Raw genomic sequence first — 23,335 nt, 5'->3', positions numbered from 1 at the left:
TTTGTCTTTTCCTTAAGATTTTAAGAGACCATCATGTGAAAAGGGTATGTGTATTTTAACTCCAGGCAACAAAAATAGGAACAAGGAGCAGAAGTAACATTGAGGAAGATTTCATGGTCTAGTTCTTAGACTGCTTTTGAGATGTTACGAAGCTCAACTGAAGGTTAGGCTAATATGAGTTGTAGCAGGAACTTGGGGAAAGACCTGGAAGAAAGTAGGAAATGTTTGTGTAGTAAGGATAAGGAGAAGAGCCAGGGGTGGAGGGCATTCAGGAGAGACTTGTTGGAAATGGATTCATAAGAGAGCAGCCATAATTTCCATAGCCATTTCTGTAACATGACTACAAAAAAAGTCTTCCCCAAGTAGAGATTCCTATGAAGGAGTTGGGTCAGAGATAAAGGTACAAGGCACAGTTTCCATTTCACAATACAGGTAGACCCATGTCACAGTTGGAGTTAGAGCCTTGTCGCAGGGTAATCCAGATGTTTTTCCCCAAAACAAGATTCGATAATGCAAGGAAGATGAAGTGAGTCACGGGCAAGTAGGGAGTGTGTTGGCCATTTCTGGGATGGTGGGCTTGTTGCCAGTGTAACTACTGGGTTTCCTCCATGCATCCTATTTGCATAGCATTCTGAGCCCTATCCTTAAAGAATATGTACACAGACACAGAATGCATAGCCTATGTATGGTATGAATACTAGGAACTCAGTCACTGTAAATAATGAAGTGGAGCCTGGATACTCTCTCTTCAGAGACTGAATAGGGAATTCCAACACTGGGCAAGCAGCTGGGTAGAATTGCAATCTGAAATTTCCTGTAGGTTAATTCTGAATGTTCTGAAGGACCTTTTACATTATAATACATTTTTTTCAAGAGGAAGAAAAAGACAAGAACAATAAAAGAACCAGTTCATAAACTTTTCAATGCTACTAGATATTACTTTTCATTTTTCTCCCTGATGGGCCATTTTCTGAATATTCTAGGCTGCTGTTGCCAAAATAGTTACACCAGGCCAGGGATTATTTTTATTTTTTAGTTTTCATGAAGGGATTCACTGACAAGTTTATCTCAAACCAAAGAAATTAGAGATTGTGGTGAAAATCATAGTAGTTACCATTTAAAATGGTTATTTACATGTTTGAGGATACTTGCTAAAAGGCAGAAGATTGCCTGAGGATAGGAGCTTGCATATGAGAGGACCTGTGTTTTTCATACAGTAATTCCCTTTCACTCAACCAGTGTTTGTTAAGCACATTCTAAAAGCATGGCACAAGCCTGGATGTTCTGGGTTCACAAAGATTAACCCAATCCTTGTCTTCAAGACAAGGACTTCCTATGACTTAGAAAATGCAGTTCTCATAGCAGCCCTCAGAAATATCTGCCATTTGTACTGCCGTTTGCCAGATGAGAAAACAGAAAAATCGTGAGGTTAGGAAATCTTCCCCATGTTTCGTGGCTGATAAGTTGCTGAGTTGGGGTGCAAACCCAAGTCTGTCTTGTTGCAAGGACTTCATTCTTACCCCAGAGATAGATGGTAGCTGGAGTCGTAGGAGCAATAGAAACCAATAAGGAAGGAAGAACATCTGAGATGGGAGGATGACAGGCAAGTGCTTTCCACCTCTAGGCTGTGGTAATAGGTTGCCTGAGGGCCAGTGTCAGCCAAGGATATTTGTGAGGGATGCTAAAGCATGAGAAACCAAAATTATCTGTTGTTTTGTCATTTTGCTTATTTATAAGCTTAATGGATGGGTGCAGTATATGTACAGTCAGGGGTATTATATCCGAGTGTTAGAAAGCACTCTTGATCCGTCTTCTCTTTGCCTGCCTTCCGTGGAGTCCCTCAAACCGTAACAACCTCATTTTTTTTTTGTTTGTTCCAAGTTTTTAATTTAAATTCTAGTTAGTTAACATATAACATAACATTGGATGACCTCATTTTTAATAAACATTTTTTGCTTCTTGTTCAGAATATCTTTAAAGATATTTAGTCATTCAGAAACTAAAATTCTCATTTCTGCTGTTCCTGGGATGGCAAATACTCTAGAGTATGTATGCCAACATATAATACTCTGAGATAGAGAATTCTGGCCACAAAAATCTCTTTATTTTCTTCCCTACTTCACCCTCTCTTCCCTTTTATTATTTATTTATCTGTTAAGATTTTATCTATTTATTTGAGAGAGAGAGGAGCAGAGGGAGAGGGACAAGCAGACTCTGCGCTGAGCATGGAGCCTGATGCAAGGATCAATCCCATGACCCTGAGATCAAGACCTGAACTGAAATCAAGAGTCAGACTCTTAACCGACTGAGCCGCCCACACGCCCCCCCCCTTATTACTGTAAACAAAGCAAAATATCTGTATTTAGAAAACCTCCCTAGAAATGGGCAATTTTTACTGAGTACAGACTTTAGGATTTTAACAAAATCCCTCCTTACTGGAGAGAAAAAGGTGCAACATAAATGAACACTAGTAATAGTTTAATTCTTACTTTGTTATTGGTCTCCTTTCTTAAATTTTGGTGTTCTTGAGATTAAGAACTTTTTATTTAACCTTCTTTACAGTGATGCAATAACTGAACTAAAAAGCAAACCATTAAATAGATGATTATGTGCTCTTTTCTCATCACTTTTATTTTGTTCTGTTCTGTTCTATTCTATTCTATTCTATTCTATTCTATTCTATTCTATTCTATTCTATTCCATTCTATTCCATTCCATTCCATTCTATTCCATTCCATTCCATTCTAATGGTGGCTTCTCTATCCCTCATCGTAGCTGCTACTAACTTACCGTATACCTTATTTGGGAAGATATCCAAGTTCATCTTATAAGATACAAGGAGTCTAAATTCTTTTTGTGCTTGCTTTTCACCTATTGTATGTTTCCCTTCTTTTCATTACTCATCCACTCTGTTGCAATTTCTGGCTCTTTTCTTTCTTGCATAGTCAGGATCATCACCAAATTTTATAACAAACTCGGAAGGGAATGCACTAGGCTCCTCATCATTGGTGAGAAAGCAATCATTACATGGTAGGAGGCACCCTCAGATGCTGCTTTTTGGCCATTGTTACCTTTGCTTCCTGCTCTTTTTTGCTTTCTACATGCCCTCTGCTTGTTCTCTCTCTCTCTATGTCCCCATCTTCCCTATGCTAATGAAAAGGTTAAGTTGTTCCCATTTCATTCTGTATCACAGGTTGGCTTCCCCGTTGGAATGATTCTTCTTTTCTGAGAGTTGCCATAAATGCGAGGATTGTTTCACCATACTTTCATTCAAGTCAGTTACATTGCGTAGGATGGTTAACATGGTCTTCTTGGATTGTTGCAGATGTCCCCCCAACGAGTCAGGGCATAGATCACAAGCAGGTCCAGAGAGAACTGGGAAATGTTGTACTGCACCTCCACAACCCTACCATCCTTTCTTCCTCTTCGATCGAAGTGCACTGGACAGTGAGTCATTATTGTTGCAATATTTGATTTCAGTTTCAATAAGCCGATGACTTCTGGGAGATCATTATATAAAAAAATCCATGGAACAGATAGTTTACGTATATGTGTTGCTCACTTGTCCACCAATGACAACTTTATAGTGTAAGCATTTTTTATTATGATAGCTGTGCACTGGCTTTCAACAAGAAAAGTTTTATGTCTTGTGTATTTTCTATTATACTGCAATAGTAAACTTTACCATTACCAAAGGAAACAAACACATAGCTTTAACTATAAATATATAACTTGTGACAGGATCATTATCACATAATTTTTTTTAGACTTTAGAAATATTTGAGTAGTATTAAATTGGCATTTAAAATTAGAAAGTTTTCTGATCCTTTTGATCCTGGATATCTGTCACAGAACTGCCATGATGCCTAACATTTCTGCATGAACCATAGAAATTAGTATCTAATATTATATATTAAGCTGAAAAAGTGACTACATTACAAAGGATAGCGATTCGTGTTTTGTATTCTATTTTATATAAACTAGAAAACTATAGAGTGAAGCTAGATAGAATTTTTTTTGCATTTTGTCACGTTTAATTTTCATAATTTTAAAATAATAAAAAGATATAAATGGTTGCATTTTTTATCTGTCATTTCAATAGGTGGACCAACAGTCTCAGTATATTCAAGGATATAAAATTCTTTACCGGCCATCTGGAGCCAACCATGGTGAATCGGAGTGGTTAGTTTTTGAAGTGAGGACCCCAACCAAAAACAGCGTGGTTATCCCTGATCTCAGAAAGGGAGTCAACTATGAAATTAAGGCTCGTCCTTTTTTTAATGAATTTCAAGGAGCCGATAGTGAAATTAAATTTGCCAAAACCTTAGAAGAAGGCAAGTATAATGGGATGTGTGATTGCTGTGCATTGTGGTACGTTTGTTAGGTTTTTATCAACTTAATTGAGAAAAATTTAATGTTAATTGTTATATTAATTATTAACTGTCTTGATATTGAACATTGTATTTTGCTAAAAGGATCTGTTCAATTAGGACTGCCAAAAATCAAAATTCTGTAATACTTGACTTGCTTTAATAGCCTATATAAAAATGTGCAAATGTGAACCATGTAGTACTTAATGGCATATGTCGGATATATCCAATTGTTGAGAACTAAAATTCGCATTTAAAGATGAATTTGTTCTCAATTTCCTTGACTTTCCATTAATTATTTTCCATTCACTTGTTGAATGTTACCTTGAGTAATGATTTATAAATAAAGTGAGTAATGTTTTGGTTTGCCCGGGACTTCCTGGGGTTAGCATTTTATGCTTATTCCTCATGTCTGTGGAAACCCCTCAGCTCCAGAAAAACCAGTATGATGGCCATCCTATACCTGGAATTCCAATCTTAGTATTTACATAAAAGTAAAAAAGGTTACATGTCACAAATATACTCTGTAAAAATAACCAGAATTTTTCCTAAAATCTGATGATTATTTTGATGACAGAAATGATAGGATATAGTTAATGTCACGGATGATTAAAATATATCTTTATACTTTGGAACACTTGTAGGGAGAACATGGCACTAAGGTTACAGGGTAGGAGGAATAAGAATTTTTCTGGGATGTTTTATGGAGATAATCTGTGTAACTTTGGTTATGGAATATTTGCAATAACAAAAGGTTTAGCAATTTTGAGGAGAAACTTAAACCGTTTGGGACTATTCAGACTTGAATGAGACACATCTTTAAAACATATGGGTATATTGACATCAATTTTACATAGTTATTACTTGGCTTTAAATGTTGTGTCTGCTTTCAGTGTTCTCTAATAGACTCATAATGTATCTACTTTTTGAAACAATTTAATAGCACCCAGTGCCCCACCCCAAAGTGTAACTGTATCAAAGAATGATGGAAATGGAACAGCAATTCTTGTTACTTGGCAGCCTCCTCCCGAAGACACTCAAAATGGAATGGTCCAAGAGTATAAGGTAATACATTTATAGTAGTTACTGATGGACACCTTTCTCCCCCCTACAAAGAAAAGCTAAAGACAAAGCTTGTCTAAATTGTGGGTATTTGGCGCCATCTGCTGGTCCTTGTAGCAACATGTAAAATTACTTCAAAAATACTTTCCTGTTTATTCAGTAATTGTGGAGTAATTCTTTCTGAAGCCATTTGAAAAAACAATTAATTTACAAGTAGTAATCGATATGGTAGCAAAATCTATAGGTCCATATAATTTCATACAAACAACAAATATGAATGCTAATAAAAAAGGTTTTTGTTTTTTCTTACCTTAAAAAAATAGTTTGAATCTATTTTGCAGGGTTGGGTTGTGCCATGGAATTGGCTATGAGTCAAAATACTATCAAATAGGGTTTGCTTGCTTGCTTGTTCTTTCTTTCTTTCTTTCTTTCTTTCTTTCTTTCTTTCTTTTCTTTTCTTTTCTTTTCTTTTTTTTTTTTTGGCATGTTTGAAGTTTTGGAACTTTGGAGCTAAGTTGGAAAACTTATTTTAATGTGCGCAAATTGTTTTTTTCCCATAAACTTTGTTTTAGTGTCTAAACAAAATTTCATGTCTCAGTGAAGATTCAATTATAAATTTATGAATGTTTAAATAAATTTTATAAACATAAGATGTCAAGTGACTCAATCTGATAATTCTGATAATTATTTTGACCTGTGAAGTCATCAGCTCCAGTAATTAAATTTAGAGTCTTACATAGATTTGTTTTGAGCAAATATTTTCAATCATGCCAAGATACAGTTAAAAACAAAGTTAGACTCATGAGATGTAGCCTATCAATGACTCTTTATTATAGGAAATTCTTAATGATCTATGATAAATGAATAATTGATGAATCAGGGAAATCTCAATAGAAAATAGATTTTACATGTCTTTTTTTTCAACATGTGTGTAAACACACTGCATACTAGAATTTTGACTGTAAAACATTTTTTCTCTAGATACTGCTCTATATTTCCATGATACCTGAGTATTTTTCTAGTTACTAGCTAAATTGTGATACTTAGTAGTTTATCTCATATATGTGAATATTTTAGACTATGTCTATTGATACAAAACTGATATTAAAAAGGTAACCACATTTATCTTCTACAGGTAAGTACATACTAACATCAAAATCACCTGTGGACTCATTTTCCAAACATAGGTACTTGACCACCGTTTTTAGAGATTCTGACTCAGTAGGTCTGATGGGGGGTTTGCATACATATTGAGGCAGATCTTTCCAAGGTGATTCTGATGTGCCCACTTGGTAAGGCTTGCCAAATAAAGACCATCAATGTTCTTTTGAGTAGCAAATTGATTTGGACAATAACCAGATAGACTGAGCTTGATTTTAGGCCTAATATTTTCTTTAAGCGATTTTTAAAAACAAATTGAAAGCCTCTTTATGAAATTTGCCGGAATTTTAAAAGGGTGACATTTTAAAGTATTTAAAATAGTGCCATGAATGAATGCCCTGTGAATGTTCTAAGATATTTCAAATGTGATCTTCTGTGTCACTGAGTCCTTAAAAGGTCAGAGTGTCTACCATTTAAGGGTTTTCTTGTGAATTTCAAGGTTATCTCAGGACTGGGGAGGAACAGGATGCTATGGTTCAGTCCAGAGAAATGAACTGTTATAGAGATTTTTAAGGATTTAAAATGAGGTGATGTCTCAGCTCTCAAGCAAAATTGTGTAACGTAGGCATTTTCCCCTAAGAGTCAAAACTCATTTCTCTCCAGAAGAAATGCAAAAGGGTGGATTTCGCTTAACTTCATGGTCAATTTAAAATAATAAAATGCCTTTCAGGACCTGATTGACTGGTACAAAATCAGTTTGTGGCTTTGGTTCAGCTGCGTAATGTAATTGGGGGGAAAAAAAATCACAAAGGACTCTTTATTTCCAAATGGTCAGGACCTGGTATAGAGTCTGACCATTTGCTGGTGTTTTGCATTGAAACTATATTAAAATAATGTTAACTTCCAAAGGAAAAAAATGAAAGGTTATTGCTCACGTGATAGGGGACACTGATACTCCTAGATTTATTTTAAATCTCATTTCCTATTACAGTTTAGACAATAGGCTACTTGAGGCTAATCCTGCATTTTGCTTGAGGACATCATAAAGAATATAGAGCATGTTTTACTACTCCCTGGATCATTTTCTTATAGGAACTGAGTCCAGATACTGTCATGCACCATATCCAACTTCTTAAACATCACAGAAGATCACTCTATGATTAAATAATCCTTTAGTGAAATTTAAATTAAGGATTGCAGTGGAGTTCAGAAATCTTAATTTCCCAAAGATAATTTCCTGTCCCAAATATCCTTATCAAAGTTAATGAGCTATACACGAATTTTCTTACTAGATGAACATTTTTCTTTCAAGTCGAATACGTATTGTTATCCTTTATGATCTCATCTATGTTATCAAACACAAACTACTATTCCCATTTAAATACAAGATCAGAGTGCTAATTTTCTCTTATTGATAGTAGTGCAACATGCCACAGGCTGAGGAGACTCCTAGGAAGGTCCTAACTCCTTGTGTCCAGTTTTATTTATTTACTTTTAAGTAAACTCTACACGCACATGGGCTCAAACTCAGGACCTGGAGATCAAGGGCTGCGTGTTCTACCGACTGAGCCAGCTGGGCACCCCTGTCCAGTTTTATTTTTAATAACCATATTTTTACAAAAGCACTTTAGATTAAGTTCTTTCTCTGGATATACAGTTTTTTGCAAAGCCCTTTTTTTTTCGGGCAAATAATTTCTAGGTGTTTGAAAAAAACAAACCAACCCTGATGATTTGGGCTGATAGGAGCCTGTGTCTTTAAGCACAGATTTATACTTTCCTGATAGAATCCTTGAGAAGTATATGAGAAAATCCCAAAAGGTCTTGAACGTACTGCCAACCATAGGTTTGACTGGATGAGTCCTCTCAGAACTAGATCCTGGGGAATAATGACTTTTGCTGCATCCTATATCAGATCCATGATAAATCTGCACTCGCTTTAGGTCTAAAACCGAAATACTATGTTGATCTTTGCATTAACTTAAATAATTTACCAGCTTAAAATTCCTCGTGCTCTCCTTACAGGTTTGGTGTCTGGGCAATGAAACTCGCTATCATATAAACAAGACGGTGGATGGTTCCACCTTTTCTGTGGTCATTCCTTCTCTGGTTCCGGGGATCCGATACAGAGTGGAGGTGGCAGCCAGCACGGGGGCCGGGGCTGGGGTGAAGAGCGAGCCACAGTTTATCCAGTTAGGTGAGTGCGCAGATCTGGGCTGAGTCTGTCACTGCACCCAGGGTCCTGCCTTTGTTGTTTTTTGGAAAGAGAGTGACAAAAATGATGTTAGCTTTATTTAAACTATATGCATAATATATTGTATAAAATATATAATAAATAAATATGTAAATATATAATATGATTATATAAATACATAATATATATTACAACTAAACTTAAACTTAGTCAAGCACACATTTTAAATTATATTTCAAGCAAAGGTTGTCAGCATTCATTGTCATCCTAATTCCATCCTATTAAATTTTCTTTCTTTTTTTTTTTTTTGTCTATTCAAAAAATACTATTAATTGAACATCAAGGATACCTCAGTGAACAAGAAAGACATAGTCTGAACCTTCATGGAATTTACAGTTATTTGGATTAAAAAAAAAAAAAAAACTTCCATGAAAGACTTAAACTAGGTATTAGAAGTTTAAGCAATATGCAATTTATATTTACCATTTTGATGTCTATTTAAAACTGTAATTACTTTTTATCAAAAAAGATAGATTCCAGTGTCAAGGAGAATTGGAATATGGTTCTATGCTAATTACTTAGAAAGGTAAATACGATGTGTGCTTCAGAAGTGGTTAGAGGAATTAAAAAAGGAAAAACATTAAAAAAAAAAAAAACCTGAAGGAGAAGCCTTGTTACTAAAGTTTCCTATAGGGAATGTGGCATGAATATGAATTACAAATTAGTAAGTGGTTACTAGTAAAATCTAAAGCAAACAACAACAAAAACAATTATAAATGGAAAGGGGAGAGAAGAGCATGGCTATTAAGAGGCTACATTTAAATTATGAAAAATGCTGAATGTATAGTCAACTTTGGTTTATTCCTTTCGGATCAGAAGTTAAGCATTAGTAAGACTTTATGTCAGTTGCTAAATATGGAAAAGGATCAGATAAATGCATTTTTATACTTCACAGACAGGTACATAGTATTTTTGCATTTGGATAATTGATGACATCCTAGAAATTAGTTCAAAACAAAATTAAGAAACATTTGGCTTTAAATAAGCTTTATTGCTATATAAACTTTACATTCAGTTTGGAAACACTTATCGTCGCTGCATTGTTAAGACAGTGCTATCTGCTCTAACAGACGTCTTTGCCGAACTTCTGTGGTGTAACTCGGTAAAGTTCACCGGAAGTGTCATAACGGTGGGGTGGGACTCTGTTCCATGTGGACACGGAGGGTCACGGGCTGATGAGGCTTACCTTTTTTAACATGGAGTTTCCAAGGCTGACCCACGGCCAGCAGAAAGAAAGAAAAGAAACCTCTAGGGTGGGGGAGGATTTAATGGTGCAGGTCTAGAAATAGCGCGCATCACTCCTGCGAGGAACTCAGTCAGGGATTCCAAATAGATGAATGGGAACACCGCCAGATGAACTCACTGGCTAGGGAGTTACCTCCTGAAAACTCTCTCCTATGACAGTAACGTTCAAACCTTTAGAGGGGAGCTTGCACCGTCTGCCACAGCCATGGTCCAGAATTTGATTTGGGGATTATCTTTTTAAGCAGTAATCACATATGCAACTTTTAAGCAAAAAGAGTTTCATGGTTTATTTCAGGTTCATTTATTACAACATTATAAAACAGGGAACTATTTAAAAGAATTGCTTGATGTATCTGTTACAGCGTTAGGCTAGGTATGGGGAAAAATAGTCTAAAGATAGACCTTTTACTCAACTAGTTGCCCTGTCTTGTGAAACATCAGTACTAACTTATTAAAATTGATATTATAAGTTACACTGTGATGATCTATACACTGTTGATGTCATTTACCTATTTTATTTTAGTCCTTTTTCAAAGATGAATTGGAAAAGGACCGTGTATAATTTTATTTATTTAAGATTTAAATCAGGGGATTTAAGGGTCCAATTGGTTTTCTTGAAATTATAAATGTGCTCCAGTTTTCCATATCTTAATATAGCCTCAGCTGCAGGGAGACAAAGACTGAGATATAGAGTGGCCGTTTTAATTCATTAGTCACACCACACTTGATTCTGTTAAGCCCATCTGGTCGCTTGCATGGAACCTCGCTTGGCTGTCTCCATAAAATCTGAAGCTACCCAACTTAACCTTGCACAAATAGCCATGAAATCTATAAACTTAGGAGATACAAAGAGTGTATCAGGAAAAAAAAAAAAAAAAAGAATAGGTCTGCTTGGTGAAGTCTCAGAGGATGAAGTGCTTTTAGGAAAACCATAGATAAAAGAGCCTGGAACATGAAATACAATTTTCGGTCAACAAACAGTTGAAGGCAGGTGACCAAGACAGTTTATAAAAATAGGTTTTTCAGGCTTGACCCTCCATATAATAAAATCTGGAATTCTGTTCAAGAAAAAAAAGCAAATAAAACACACACCCCCACACCCACGAGTAGCAATGTAGCTACCATTTTACATAAGAAGAGATCCTATTTTCCCAAGGTTGTTTCCTTAGCCATTGAACACTTCTTATTTTTCCTACCAATGTCTTATTGAGGCACTATTTATCATTTAATAAGAAAAAAAATAATCCGCAGAATTTTTTTCTGTTTGAGAAATGTTCTTCATATATAATGAGCTATACCAGTTTTGTTTTGTTTTTTATTTTCTGAAAAAAAAAAGGAATTTTTGACTAGAACAAATGTTTCTATTTTAAAACAGGTTGATTGGCAGAACATTTTCAGAGTCAAATGAAATTAGATGACTGTAACAAAGCACCATTCCTAATGAAATGGGCAAACACCTTCTTGTTTCACCAGATGTTGTGGGGGAAGAACATTCAAACCGCAGGCGCTAATGGGAATTGTGCCCACTGGGCAACCTCAGTGTTGGCATCACTCAGTGCCAACAAAGTAGGATACTGCTTTGATCATAGAACAAGAGTTTGCAGTTTTCTGCAGACGTTGCTGACTGTTCTGTATGACTTGATGAAATGGTAGGCTTGAAAAAGGAGCCCCTTAGTAGGTTTCAACAAAATAGATTTTCATTGCCAGAAATTCCATCAATTTTAAATTAGTGAATCAAAAGAACAGAAAACATAAGCCTTTTAGGCTATTCATAACACTCAATAGTTCTTATCCATATTTAATGTCCTTCTATCTATTGCTGGTCGTGGCTGTTATTTTAGAAGAAAGAGATTACTTAAAAAAACAAACAGATAAACTTTGGGGTGCCTGGCTGCCTCAGTTGGTATAGTATCTGACTCTTGATCTCGGGGTCATGAGTTCAAGCCCCACCTTGGGTGTGGAGATTACTTAAAAAAAAAAAAAAGAAAAGAAAAAAAGGAAGATTATTCATAGTTATTTCAGTGGTAACCTTATCTTAATTTTTCTTTGGTTTTACATTATACTAAATTGTATAGACCCTGTGAACATAGGCTCAAATGATGCATTTCTAAGGCATTTTAGAGTCTTAGAATATAGTCATATAGTTGGTGGGTTTAGGGAGAAGGAAAACACACACTTTTTTTTCCCCCCCAATATCTACCTTAAATAGAGAAAATAAAGTTTCATTTATTATCATTTTAGAACATATAATTGAGGGTTTCTGTAGAAGTCTGAGAAAGTTTATGTCTTCTCTATACAACTTATTTGGTACCCCTTATTGGTATACTCCTGTTTAAGTATTTCATTTTTTAGAATTATAGGTTTGTATTTATCTCAGTTAGAACTGTCCTGTGAAAAAAGGTTTTTTTAAAGAGTTTTTATTTATTTGACAGAGATAGAGACAGCCAGCGAGAGAGGGAACACAAGCAGGGGGAGTGGGAGAGGAAGAAGCAGGCTCCCAGCGGAGGAGCCTGATGTGGGGCTCGATCCCAGAACGCCGGGATCACGCCCTGAGCCTAAGGCAGACGCTTAATGATGTCCTGTGAAATTTAATCTAAGCAATGAGAATTTTGTGGAGTAAAAAATAGAACTTGTGTGCCATCGTCTTTGTTTTTAAATATATTCCATAAAATTATTGTGTCATATTTGTTTTGCGTTAAAATAGAGTGAATATAATTTTGCTGAAAACCTCATGGACTATTTTAATTAACAAAGGTGGGTGTCACAGAATAAAAGACAGAAATGATTGTCTAAAAATTAACAAAGTAATGATAGCCGTCTTATAGGACACAAGTCTGCATTCATGATCTCGTTGAGTTTTAAACCAACATTGATCCAAAGATGGCTTTTCAGATTCTCACGGAAACCCCGTGTCGCCTGAAGACCAAGTCAGCCTCGCTCAGCAGATCTCAGACGTGGTCAAGCAGCCAGCCTTCATCGCAGGAATTGGCGCGGCCTGTTGGATCATCCTCATGGTCTTTAGCATCTGGCTCTATCGACACCGGAAGAAGAGAAATGGACTGACTAGTACTTACGCAGGTATCAGAAAAGGTATTGCCCTTCCTGAGTTTCTCCTGATTTTCCTCTGTGACTCCAAAATATTCATGGTTATATATCTCACATATTAAATCATCTTAACATATAAAGATTTCCAAAAGTGCTTTTATTTTATGTTAATTTCTATATATTGACTTCTCTTGAGTCACAGTACTTCAAACAGGGCTTATCTGTTTCAGGCTCAATTCCTTTAAAATATATTTTGCCAAGGTAGGTCTACACTTGGTTGTTATATCTCGTGTGCTCTTAGGGAATTACTTCATTGCTTTATATGCGTGAAAAAAATGTGTACATTTCCTTGTCACAGGAATTATAAATACAAGCTTTGCCTTGAGTCACATACCTTTAGAGGGAGTGCTATAGTCTTTGTGACACTGAAGAGATTACTTATAAAATACCTATTTTGTAAGTATTCTGATTAGTTATAAAATAGTCATTTCTTAGCAAATATGGAATGCCCAATTCAATGATGTGCCTCCATTTGCAGAGAGGAGGTTTAGTACTTTTTTATTGTTGTTTTTAAAGTTGCAGATTTGAATATGCATATGCTGTTAATTAGTGATGGGGGTTCCCTTAACAAATGTGTTTGTAGTGTTAGAAGAGAAAGTTTACTTGGCTGCTATTATTTACAATTTTATGGGTGAACCAAGCATGCCAAGGCTCATAGACACTTTTATAGAGTGTCTAAGACACTCTGTGTTTTATAGACACAGATCCTTGAAGTCTATAGATTGGTTATTTGTATTTTTTACTCTTTGAGGAGATTTGTTAACACTGTCAGACAGATAATCCTCCCTGCCTCCAACTCCCAATAAAAATCTTAATCAATTCTGGGCCTCTGATGTGAACTACAGGTAAGGTAACTAAAAGTCCTGGTTTTCAGGGGAGAGTCCCAATTTATGTCTTTCATCCAATAGGTTACCTAGAGTACTCCTTTTTCTCTCAAAATTGCTCTGGTTTAGATGGGAAGTTATACATTCACCCTAGTTCTCACTTTTGCTTGGCTGGAAAACAAATTTAAAGAGAATTAGCGATGAACACATCTCCTCTTGCACCATTACCACCCTTAAAAAAAAAATCTAGATATTTTCTAAAGATTTTATTTATTTTAGAGAGAAAGCATGCAAGTGAGTGTGTGCTAGCAGGGAAAAGGTTAGAGGGAGAGAGAATCTCAAGCAGACTCCACTCAGCACAGGAAGCCAGATGTGGGGCTCGATCCCATGACCCTGAGATTATGACCTGAGCTGAAATCAAGAGTCACTCACTTAACTGACTGAGCCACCCAAGCACCCCAAGTCTACATATTTCCTTTTTTCCCCCCCAAGTTTACATATTTTCTAAGCGAACATTTCCTTCATGCCTTGGCCAAGCCCTTTCTCTAATCAGTTTATACAGCAAAGTCAGAATTTGTAGTGCTAGCTAGAACTTTTCTCAGTGTGAAGTTCTATTGACTGTCCCTATATTCTTATAAAACAATCTGGGACAGCAGTCTAAAATATTTGTGCTGTCAGTCACAAGGGGTCTTGGCAAGAAAGAGTCAACGCAAATTCATCACCCATACAGTAAAAATAAATTAATGTGCCTCCCTACTGTGGGCATGCAGCCGTCCCTTCATGTACATGCATACATTTGCCGTGGCATTATCATCCTTAAAAACGTTTTTTGCAGATATGTGTTCTGTCTAGAGATGAAGCAAAATGTCAGTGTCCCTGCCTGTGAAATGGAAAATGAGGGCTTGGAGGTGACTGCCAAGAGAGCTGGTGCTCGTTATGTCTACAGAGTAGAACAATGCTGGGCACATGTGTGATCATCTAAACCTTTGACTTAAAATCCCGTGCAGGGAAGGGGTCTGTGGGCGTCCCCGAGTCGTGGAGCGGGGGAGGGGCAGGGCGTTGGGAGCTGTGTTTTGAAATCGACTTTGAAGAGGAAAAGCAACTAATTACGTATAGATGTCCAGTGTCTTGAATGCTCCAGGAATCTTGTATTTCTTGGTACCGTGAAGCCCTGCAGCTATGTAGTTGTAACAATTTAATGCTCTATAGTGTCTTGAAATCTGAATGTGTGACATGAAACCCCCTTCCTTTCTGAAATGTCTTTTCTTTCACTAATGTACTTTCAGCATGCTGGCATATGCCTATGAGCTCTTTGTGCAAAACCTATGAAACTAATATCATTGTCCTTTTAACTGGCTTGTATTTAAGCAGAAATCATAGAACATAATTACAAATGTAATTGGTGAGCATTCGATTCTGCTTTCCTCACTTTGCCTCGTTGGCACTTTTTCATAATTCTGTTTCCATGCAATTAAAAGAAAAAAGTGCATCCCGAAACCTTTAATTGTCTATGTCAGAAACAATGCCAGTAATTACAAGAAAGAATGAAGTGAAAGATTTTAAAGAAACAGATATAAAAGAGCCTCTTGACCTATAAACCAACAAACCAGAGTGTGACTTTGGGTAATAAGTGAGCATTTTTAACCTTCCCCCCCCACACATATATCTGTAGAAATACTGTAGATAAACTTCTGCTTAGAACATTCAGGATCCTTTTCCACATACGTCCACACAAAGCACCAGCATCACTGGGTAAAAAGAGATGATGATATTATTGGAAGCTTTGAAAATTAAGTTGTTCTTTGGGTACAAGCTGTAAAAATTTCATTTAGAGGAACTTCTTTTCATGTCTTCTTCACACCTTTAACTGTTTAGCAAGCAGTTAGCTAGGAGGACTGACAAGGACCTTTCGTATTTTTTTTTTCCTTACATCCTTGTGATTGCAAATGAAAGTTCAGGTGCTCTATTTTTGCTCGAATAGCTTTATTTTCACACGTACCTTTTCATTTATTTATTTATGAAGACTTGTTACTCTGACTCGGAATTTTTGATCGTGGCTAAATGACATTGACTCTGAAAAGACCTAACTGAAGGAAAACACAATAGAATTCTTAAGACAGGGAGGGCCTGCTGTGATGCCAACGATGGCCAGTGTATCAGTTGGGCACACACGGCCCTGAGGCTTTTGTTTTCGTTCCTTCTAGTGTGTTCTGTGATAAAACGGTTTGGTAAGAAGTGACCATTGTACCCAGTGCTCCAGCACTGGGCTCTGATCCTAAAGTAAATTTCTTGGAGACATTCAAATGTGACGTGGAAAACACATTTTTGGCAGCTTGTTGATCCACGATACGTAATCAATATCCTAGTTTGTGTGTATTAAGGATTTCTTAAACGCCAACTTGAGTCTTCAAGGGAGCAGCGAAGGTTCCCTGGCTTTCTTGACCAGGGAACTGTTTACTTTAAATTAATGCAAAGAGCTTGCGAAGTCAGTCAGCCTCCTCCCGCCGTGAAAAGACACGGAAATAGTTAGTGGCGTTTTTCAACACCCAGGAATGGGAGGAGATAGGAAAAAGTGGGGGAGGCGAGGCTGCTACTTTTGAGGTCTGCAGTTCAATTTCAGGCATTATTGATTAGATTAAGATTTATAACTGCAGAGAGAGGGAGGGTTTTCAGTGGGGTGTTATTGTTCTATTGTTTAGCTTCCAGTGTGACATTTAAAAACTGCTCAGCCTACTCAGAGAAAGCTTCTCAACGTAAACTATAATAGAGAAATTAAAGTTTAAAACTCCCCATTTTTTCCTGTCCATTCACAAATTTCTATCACAATAAAAACGTAGCATTACACTGTTTATATGATAAGGTGTCAGGCATTTCTCGGCAGTGAAACAGTTCAGTTTTATGGTTCCCTTTGTTCTAGTTGTTTCTTTCCTTCTTTCTTCCCTCCCTCCATCCTCCATCCCTCCCTTCCTTCCTTGCTTTCTTCCTTCCTTCTCTTTCCTTGCCTTCTTCCTCCCTTCCTTCCTCTTTTCCTTCCCTCCCTCTGTCCTTCCTGTCTCTTGTCTCTCTCTTTCTCTGAATGATGAATACTTAAGTTACCTATTAGTCCACTTTAATAAGCATTTACTTTCAGATTTCTAGATAAGGTTCCAGGGAGCCCCTGATAACACTTGTTTCAGCATCCATCAACCAGTGTTTGGAGATGATTAATAGTAGCCGAATCCTGTTTGTCCTCAAGCCGGGAGCCAGATCTAGGTGACTAAATGCAGGGTCATTCCCAGGCTAACCCAGCCCGACTCCCATGCCAGACACTTCAGAACGGTGCCTGTAGAGACAAGCCTCTTCTTTTCACCTTAGATTTGGTTTTATTCATACCTCAGGGTGTCAGAACTACTGGCTTAGTTATTTACATTTGTTTTATGTTCAGCTGTCTGCTTGATTTATACTAATGTGATATGTTCCCTTTCTCTCTTCAGCTTAATAACTGGTTTATATTTTGTTTTGATTTTTCAGTCCCGTCTTTTACCTTCACACCAACAGGTACATATTTGCACTTACCCTCCTCCTCTCCTTTGTTAGTTTGGCATGTGTTGTACTATTGTGTTTCTGTTTGTATTTCATTTTCTGCAGTTAGTTGGGGGAAAGGACTTGAGATGGAATACAATACTTCATTCACTCATGTCAGGCATGTGTTTGAAGTAGAAATGGTTGGTGTTGCTTTTCATCCATTTAACACAGTTATTTATTCATGACTCCACGCTGCATCCTGGCCTTGCGCACGTGTTTCGTTAGATAGACGCTGTTTCCACCCTCAGCATGATTTAACATGCTAATGATCCTATTGATTATTTCATACTTGGCAGTGCATTTTCCCCCCTTCACTTAAGTTTTCCAATGAAAATTTCTCTCCCTTGCAATTCTCTGTCCATAGAATCCACATTTTTAAAGGGAACCAAAATATCCAGCACATGTGAAAGATGAAAAACTTTTTATTTTCCTCAAGTCAGAATCCTAATATTCTGTTCTATTCAGTTTCTTTCAAAGTGGGTCCTCTTCTTTCACATCACCTTTAATAGAAGAGATACCTGCAGTCTTGCCGCCTCGGTTTAATCCAGTTATTGTAATCACTGGAAGCAGTTATCTCTCCTTAGCACACTCCCCGTTTGGGGTTCTTCTAAGTAGCAGAATTTGGCAGCTTTTAGAAACATATTTCTTCTTAGAAAATGTGCCTGTATTTACAGAAAAGCTAATCTTCTTAACCCCTTGCCTCACTGTGTGCAAATCTTTATTTGTTATTGCTAAATTTTTACACCCATAATTCATTAGGCTGAGAATGCTTTCAAGAGCATTAAAATATATTGTCACTGTATATACACGTCTGATGAAAATATAATGGGAAGGGGTTCAGTAAGCCACAATAAAAAAATAGGTCGTATTAATTAATAGCTACAACTTGACATACATCTTTGTGTGTGGAGAGAGAGAAGGTTTATTTTAACATTTATCTTTGTCTTACTGGTACTTATTCTTCTGGGAAAATAGTCTTGCCATTTTTCCCCCAAATTTAAGATTCCAGTTATATATATATATATATAGATATATAGAGAGAGATATATATAGATATGTATATATAAAATCATGCAATTATAGGATCTAATAATGTCAAAATAGAAAACTATGGGTATGCAAATGTAACAATGCATAATATATATTTAATAAGAGTGTACTCAGGTTTGCTTTTACTTAGTTCTCAACCTTATTGGCACATTAAGAAAATAAGAGTTACATACTTAATTCTATAGAATCTTTAAAAAATTCTAGTTGAATCAGAAATCTGCCACTTTCTGTGATGGTTTTGCAATGCTAAGTAGAAAGTGAGAAAATATTCTGTTTTAGAAAGATGCTCATGGATGTAATGGATGTAATAGCTTTTGATTTATAAATGTAAACATGTCTATTAATTGTTTCCTTTTCTTTTCTTTTTTTTTTTTGTAACATTCTAGTAACTTATCAGAGAGGAGGTGAAGCTGTGAGCAGTGGAGGGAGGTAATTATCCTGCTTGTTTTGTAGATCCTAAAGGGAATTCCAGGTATCTCATCTTGTCTTCCTCAATGACATCACTTTCTTTGCATAAAAGGTTTAAGGATGAAATTTGTTCCAATCTTTTAGAAATACTTCATTCTGCGGTGCTGTAGAGCCAAGCTTGTTTGTACACAAATGCTGTTGATGGAAGCTGTTGCATCTTAGGGAATGAACACCAGAGGGCGCACTTTAACCGGGAAAGGCAAACCTGCTGATTTAGTGGATGATTAAAAGGAGTTAAAGTAATTAAGCAATGGCATTTATGAAGATTAAGAAATATAGCTAGTTAACAGATACTGTCAAAGAAAAAGTGTTCATTTGAAAACCTGCTGAACACAGCATTTGCTCATAAGTTGTCGTAGGTTAGGTTTGTTTGTTCTCCTGAATTCAACACAGTTCGGCTCTCCATTTGCAAGGGAATATGTTGAAATACAAGAAACCTAGGTAGCTTTTCTTTTCTCTCAAATTAAAATGAACCTCATTCCTATATGTATTTTTTTTTGTAATTATGATTCAGTGAACTTTAATATATTCACAGAGAAATCACAAATTGATGTGGCAGGCAGCTTAAAAGAGCTGAAAAAAGGTATATGTTATGTGAACCAAGCTTCTGGAATTTCTATAATAAGATGATTTTTCCCCCTCAAACCAGCAACATCTAGCTTAAGGTGGAAGAACAAAAAAACTTCCAATTAAAACCATTTTATAATTCATATTTGATTAACTTATTGAGTGGTCTGCTATGCACAGCTGGGTAATATGTTTGTAGCTGGAAAAGACAAAAATGAGTAAGGTGTCATTTCTGAATTCAAGGAGGATACCGTGTGGTGACACAATGACTGAATTCGGCATACAACAAAGAGTGATTTTAAGAAACTGTTGACCTCCTTCAACCAAGGCTGTATACATTTGGCAACAAGCACTAATCTTTTCTTCCTGCGTACAGGTGATAGTTAACTGTTTTCATACCTGTGTAACAAAGCCAGCCGCTGAAAGACCCAAAAGCTAGGGAGGTCTTCATAAGGAATAAATTCACTTGATTCAGAAATTAAACCAGAGCCTGTTTTTACATCCAGGGGAATTCCATCTAAATTATAGCCCAGCTATTCATGAAACAGCCTCTGGCATAACAACGTTCTCGCGTGGATAAATCTGGAATGCCTGACTGTATAACCCCCTCTCCCCATGTATCGGTTCATGACTGTGGCCTCTGCTTTCACGTGAATCAAAGCACAGAAAATGCTGGTTGAGCATCCTCCATGTGTCCCACGCTAGCCTCTGTGGGTGGGCCTGTGACACACTCTCTCACACACACACGTACGTGTGCACACACATAAAACATCTCCAGTTCTTGCTCTAAATGGATGTATAACCTACATAGAGAAAGTGATTGTATAGAACCTAATGGGAGGAATGCATGGGTGCCCAGTGCAAGTTTCTAGAGCAGGACCGAAAAATTGCAAACTACAATCTGAAAATTATAAACGGCACTATTTTTTGGAAAGCTTGCTGTACTGCCATACAGAGTTAACCTTCTAAATTCAAGAAGACACTAACAGTGAAACTTCTGTGTTTTAAATACCAGATAGGAAAGATCTTTGAAATATGAAAGACGCAGGCATGTTACAGAGGCAACAGTTAAATAAAGATCTTAGAGTCCATGCTCAAAAGGACAGTTATATACGCAACTTTCAATTTATTTATTCGTCAGGCATAGTTATCGAATGTCTGCCATGGGACGGGCACCATTCTAGTTGCTTGGGATGCATCAGTGAGCAAGTCAATAAAAATTTCCGTCCTTGTAAACCTTACATTAAGTGTGGGAGATATAAGATAAATAATAAGCATTAAAAAAGTCAACTCTAGCATCAACAGTCAATGAGTGCTTTGGAGTCAATAGAACGGGATAAGAGGCATCAGGAGTATATCAGGAAGAGTTCTCACTTCCTAACCAGAGTATGCATTTGGGCAGGTGGGGGGGGCCTGGGTGTGTGTGTGTGTGTGTGCACGTGTGCATCTGTGTTCTACAATTCCATGTGGTAAGAGAAGGGGCAGTCACCCAATCTCCTGCACTCTCTCCTCTCACGTCCATCCCTGAAACACTGGTGTCCCTCAGAGATCTCAGACACGGCAAGCCGGCTCTGGCTTCCCCACCTCATTTGGTTGATGATACCTAAGTCAGAATTTCAAGTCTTCCTTTCTTCTGCTCCATCACTGCCTTTGTTGATCCTCCTTTTTAGCCCCTTCACCATCCTGTACTGTTTCATGTCAAGCCCTCTCCCACCTCATCTCTCACATAAGCTCCCAGCAGTCCTACCTTTATCTACATTCATCAGCACTCCTTCCTGTTAATTCCCTTTGGCCACTGGAGCCAGAATGGTATTCTAAAATGCATATCGATCACATCTCTCAGTTGCTCTAGGTCCCATTTCTAATACAACCCCCCCCTCCGGTTTAAAATATTAAGTCCAAATTCAGCATAGCCCGTGAAGCCAGCAACCTGCAGGGTGTTGTGGGTCCGTCCCCCACCTCTAAGTGCCACACCTACAAACCACTGCGTCAGCCCACCTGCCACTCGCCAATACTGGATTTGCTTATAGGTCCTTATTCCATCAGCCAGGAATGTGCTCCTCCTCCCCTATCAGTTTGCTGAGCTTCTCCCACTGTGTCCTCCATGAACTTTCCATGCTGTGTAAATACCACAGTTAAGCACCTAGCATAAGGTAATGCAATTATCTCTTGTTTATATCAGGTGTCAGGAAATTATGGCTCCTGGGCCAAGTCCAGTCTGCCACCTGTTTTGTAAATAAAGTTTTATAAGAATAGAACCCAGACTTATTTGTTAATGTATTGCCCATGGCTGCTTTCCCACCACAATGGCCGAGTTGAGTCGGTGCAACCACAAATACAATAAAGGAGAAGGCTGAGCTGGAAATCATTTCTAGTCCACAAAATTGTGAATTTAACTATTCCCCGAAAGGGGGATGTGAGGATTGTGGTAAGCAAAGAGACCTCTTTCCCGCTTGGAAAGGGCAAAGGGCTTGTGATCCAATCCAGGGGAAGATCATGGAAGAAGTATGAAGTAACTGTTCCTGTCCATTTGTTTTCCTCACCTCAAACATTCCAGTCTCCTCTTCCAAAAACCCTACTTAAAATCCAAACCACAGGATAAACCTGAGAACAGCAGAGAAGTCCTGAGGAGGGGAGTAAGAAAATCAGGCCAGAAAGAATGCCAATAAATCATTTCCTCGAAGTGGGAGGTGACAGAAGCAGAGCTCAGGCCTTGCTTCTCTCTAAAATACTGGTCTCTCTTCACATCTATCCCTTGCTCCTTCCTGGACTTCAGAACTCTTTCAGGCTCTAATTAAGGATAAGAGGAGACAGTCTATGGGCAGCCCTTACTGCCAGGTCCCCTTACCATTTCTCCAGCCCTGGAAACTTCTAATATTTTATTTTGTGGTTTAGGATTTCAGCTAGGTCTCTTTGTGTTGTTTTTTTTGTTGTTGTTGTTTTTGGGTTTTTGTTTTTTTTTGTTTTTTTGCTTTATTTTGTTTGAGTATCTGGAGTAAGAGGAGCAGAGGAAATGGAAGTAATTGCTATATAATTATTTAAATGCAGTGCCCTCTTTTCCTTTGTGATACAAATTTATCCCCTTAATAGGAACTGGAAGAAAAGTTTGGGTTTTATGAGCCCTACTGTCTTCTTTTCCCTAATAATACTGTCTTTTAAGAGACGAAGAAGAAATAAGTAAAACATATATTAGTATGAAAATACAACCTCTAATATTATATGGTAAAAATATATTTTAGACACATGTTAATTACTATAACCCGCACTGAGTTTTACTTCTGCTTAATTTCTTATTGTTGGGCAGCTCAATCTGTTTCATATACACTAGATCATCTTAAATGTAGAAAAATAGCCTATGAGATTGGTAGTTTCAAAAAGCCCCTAACACCCTTATCAGGCTAGCTGCATATGACCTTGACTTCCTCAGAGACCTCTAAAATACACGCATGACATTTTAAGATTCATTATGGGTCAATAATGTATGGTGCACCTTCTTCCCCAAATAATTAGTATTCCAAATACAAGTCTAAACCAAAGCCAGGATGTGAATTGTTAATCTTACTTCCTGTTGGAAATCACCCACATATGGAAAGTTCTTTCAGTTTATGATATCAAAACATTCACTTTCAAAGTGCTTTTCTGAGAGAATCATGGTAGCAGAAAAATATTGTCTAGTCCTTTTGAAACATGTAAGTCAGACTGAAAATTTTCCACTTGACCCATACTTT

General features: G+C 37.1%; 1 protein-coding gene across 13 annotated transcripts in view; it reads left to right on the top strand.

Moving 5' to 3' along the window:
* The window catches only part of ROBO1 (roundabout guidance receptor 1), a 1,105,499-nt gene that overhangs the window by 1,039,968 nt on the left and 42,196 nt on the right, over positions 1-23,335 (top strand). For 7 of the 13 annotated variants that reach the window (XM_034656884.1, XM_034656930.1, XM_034656899.1 and 4 more), the window contains 7 exons: positions 3,326-3,447; positions 4,103-4,334; positions 5,314-5,435; positions 8,556-8,727; positions 12,922-13,119; positions 17,469-17,495; positions 18,959-19,001. In XM_034656884.1, the coding sequence (XP_034512775.1) occupies positions 3,326-3,447; positions 4,103-4,334; positions 5,314-5,435; positions 8,556-8,727; positions 12,922-13,119; positions 17,469-17,495; positions 18,959-19,001 (916 nt within the window). The remainder of the gene's footprint in view (positions 1-3,325; positions 3,448-4,102; positions 4,335-5,313; positions 5,436-8,555; positions 8,728-12,921; positions 13,120-17,468; positions 17,496-18,958; positions 19,002-23,335) is intronic. The other 6 variants (XM_034656897.1, XM_019803998.2, XM_002923425.4 and 3 more) reach the window with 3 other exon arrangements.

Source organism: Ailuropoda melanoleuca, chromosome 1, assembly GCF_002007445.2.
Source record: "Ailuropoda melanoleuca isolate Jingjing chromosome 1, ASM200744v2, whole genome shotgun sequence".
NCBI classification, from domain to species: domain Eukaryota; kingdom Metazoa; phylum Chordata; class Mammalia; order Carnivora; family Ursidae; genus Ailuropoda; species Ailuropoda melanoleuca.
The sequence above is the reverse complement of the archived record's forward strand: the minus strand, read 5'-3'. Positions and strand labels throughout refer to the sequence as shown.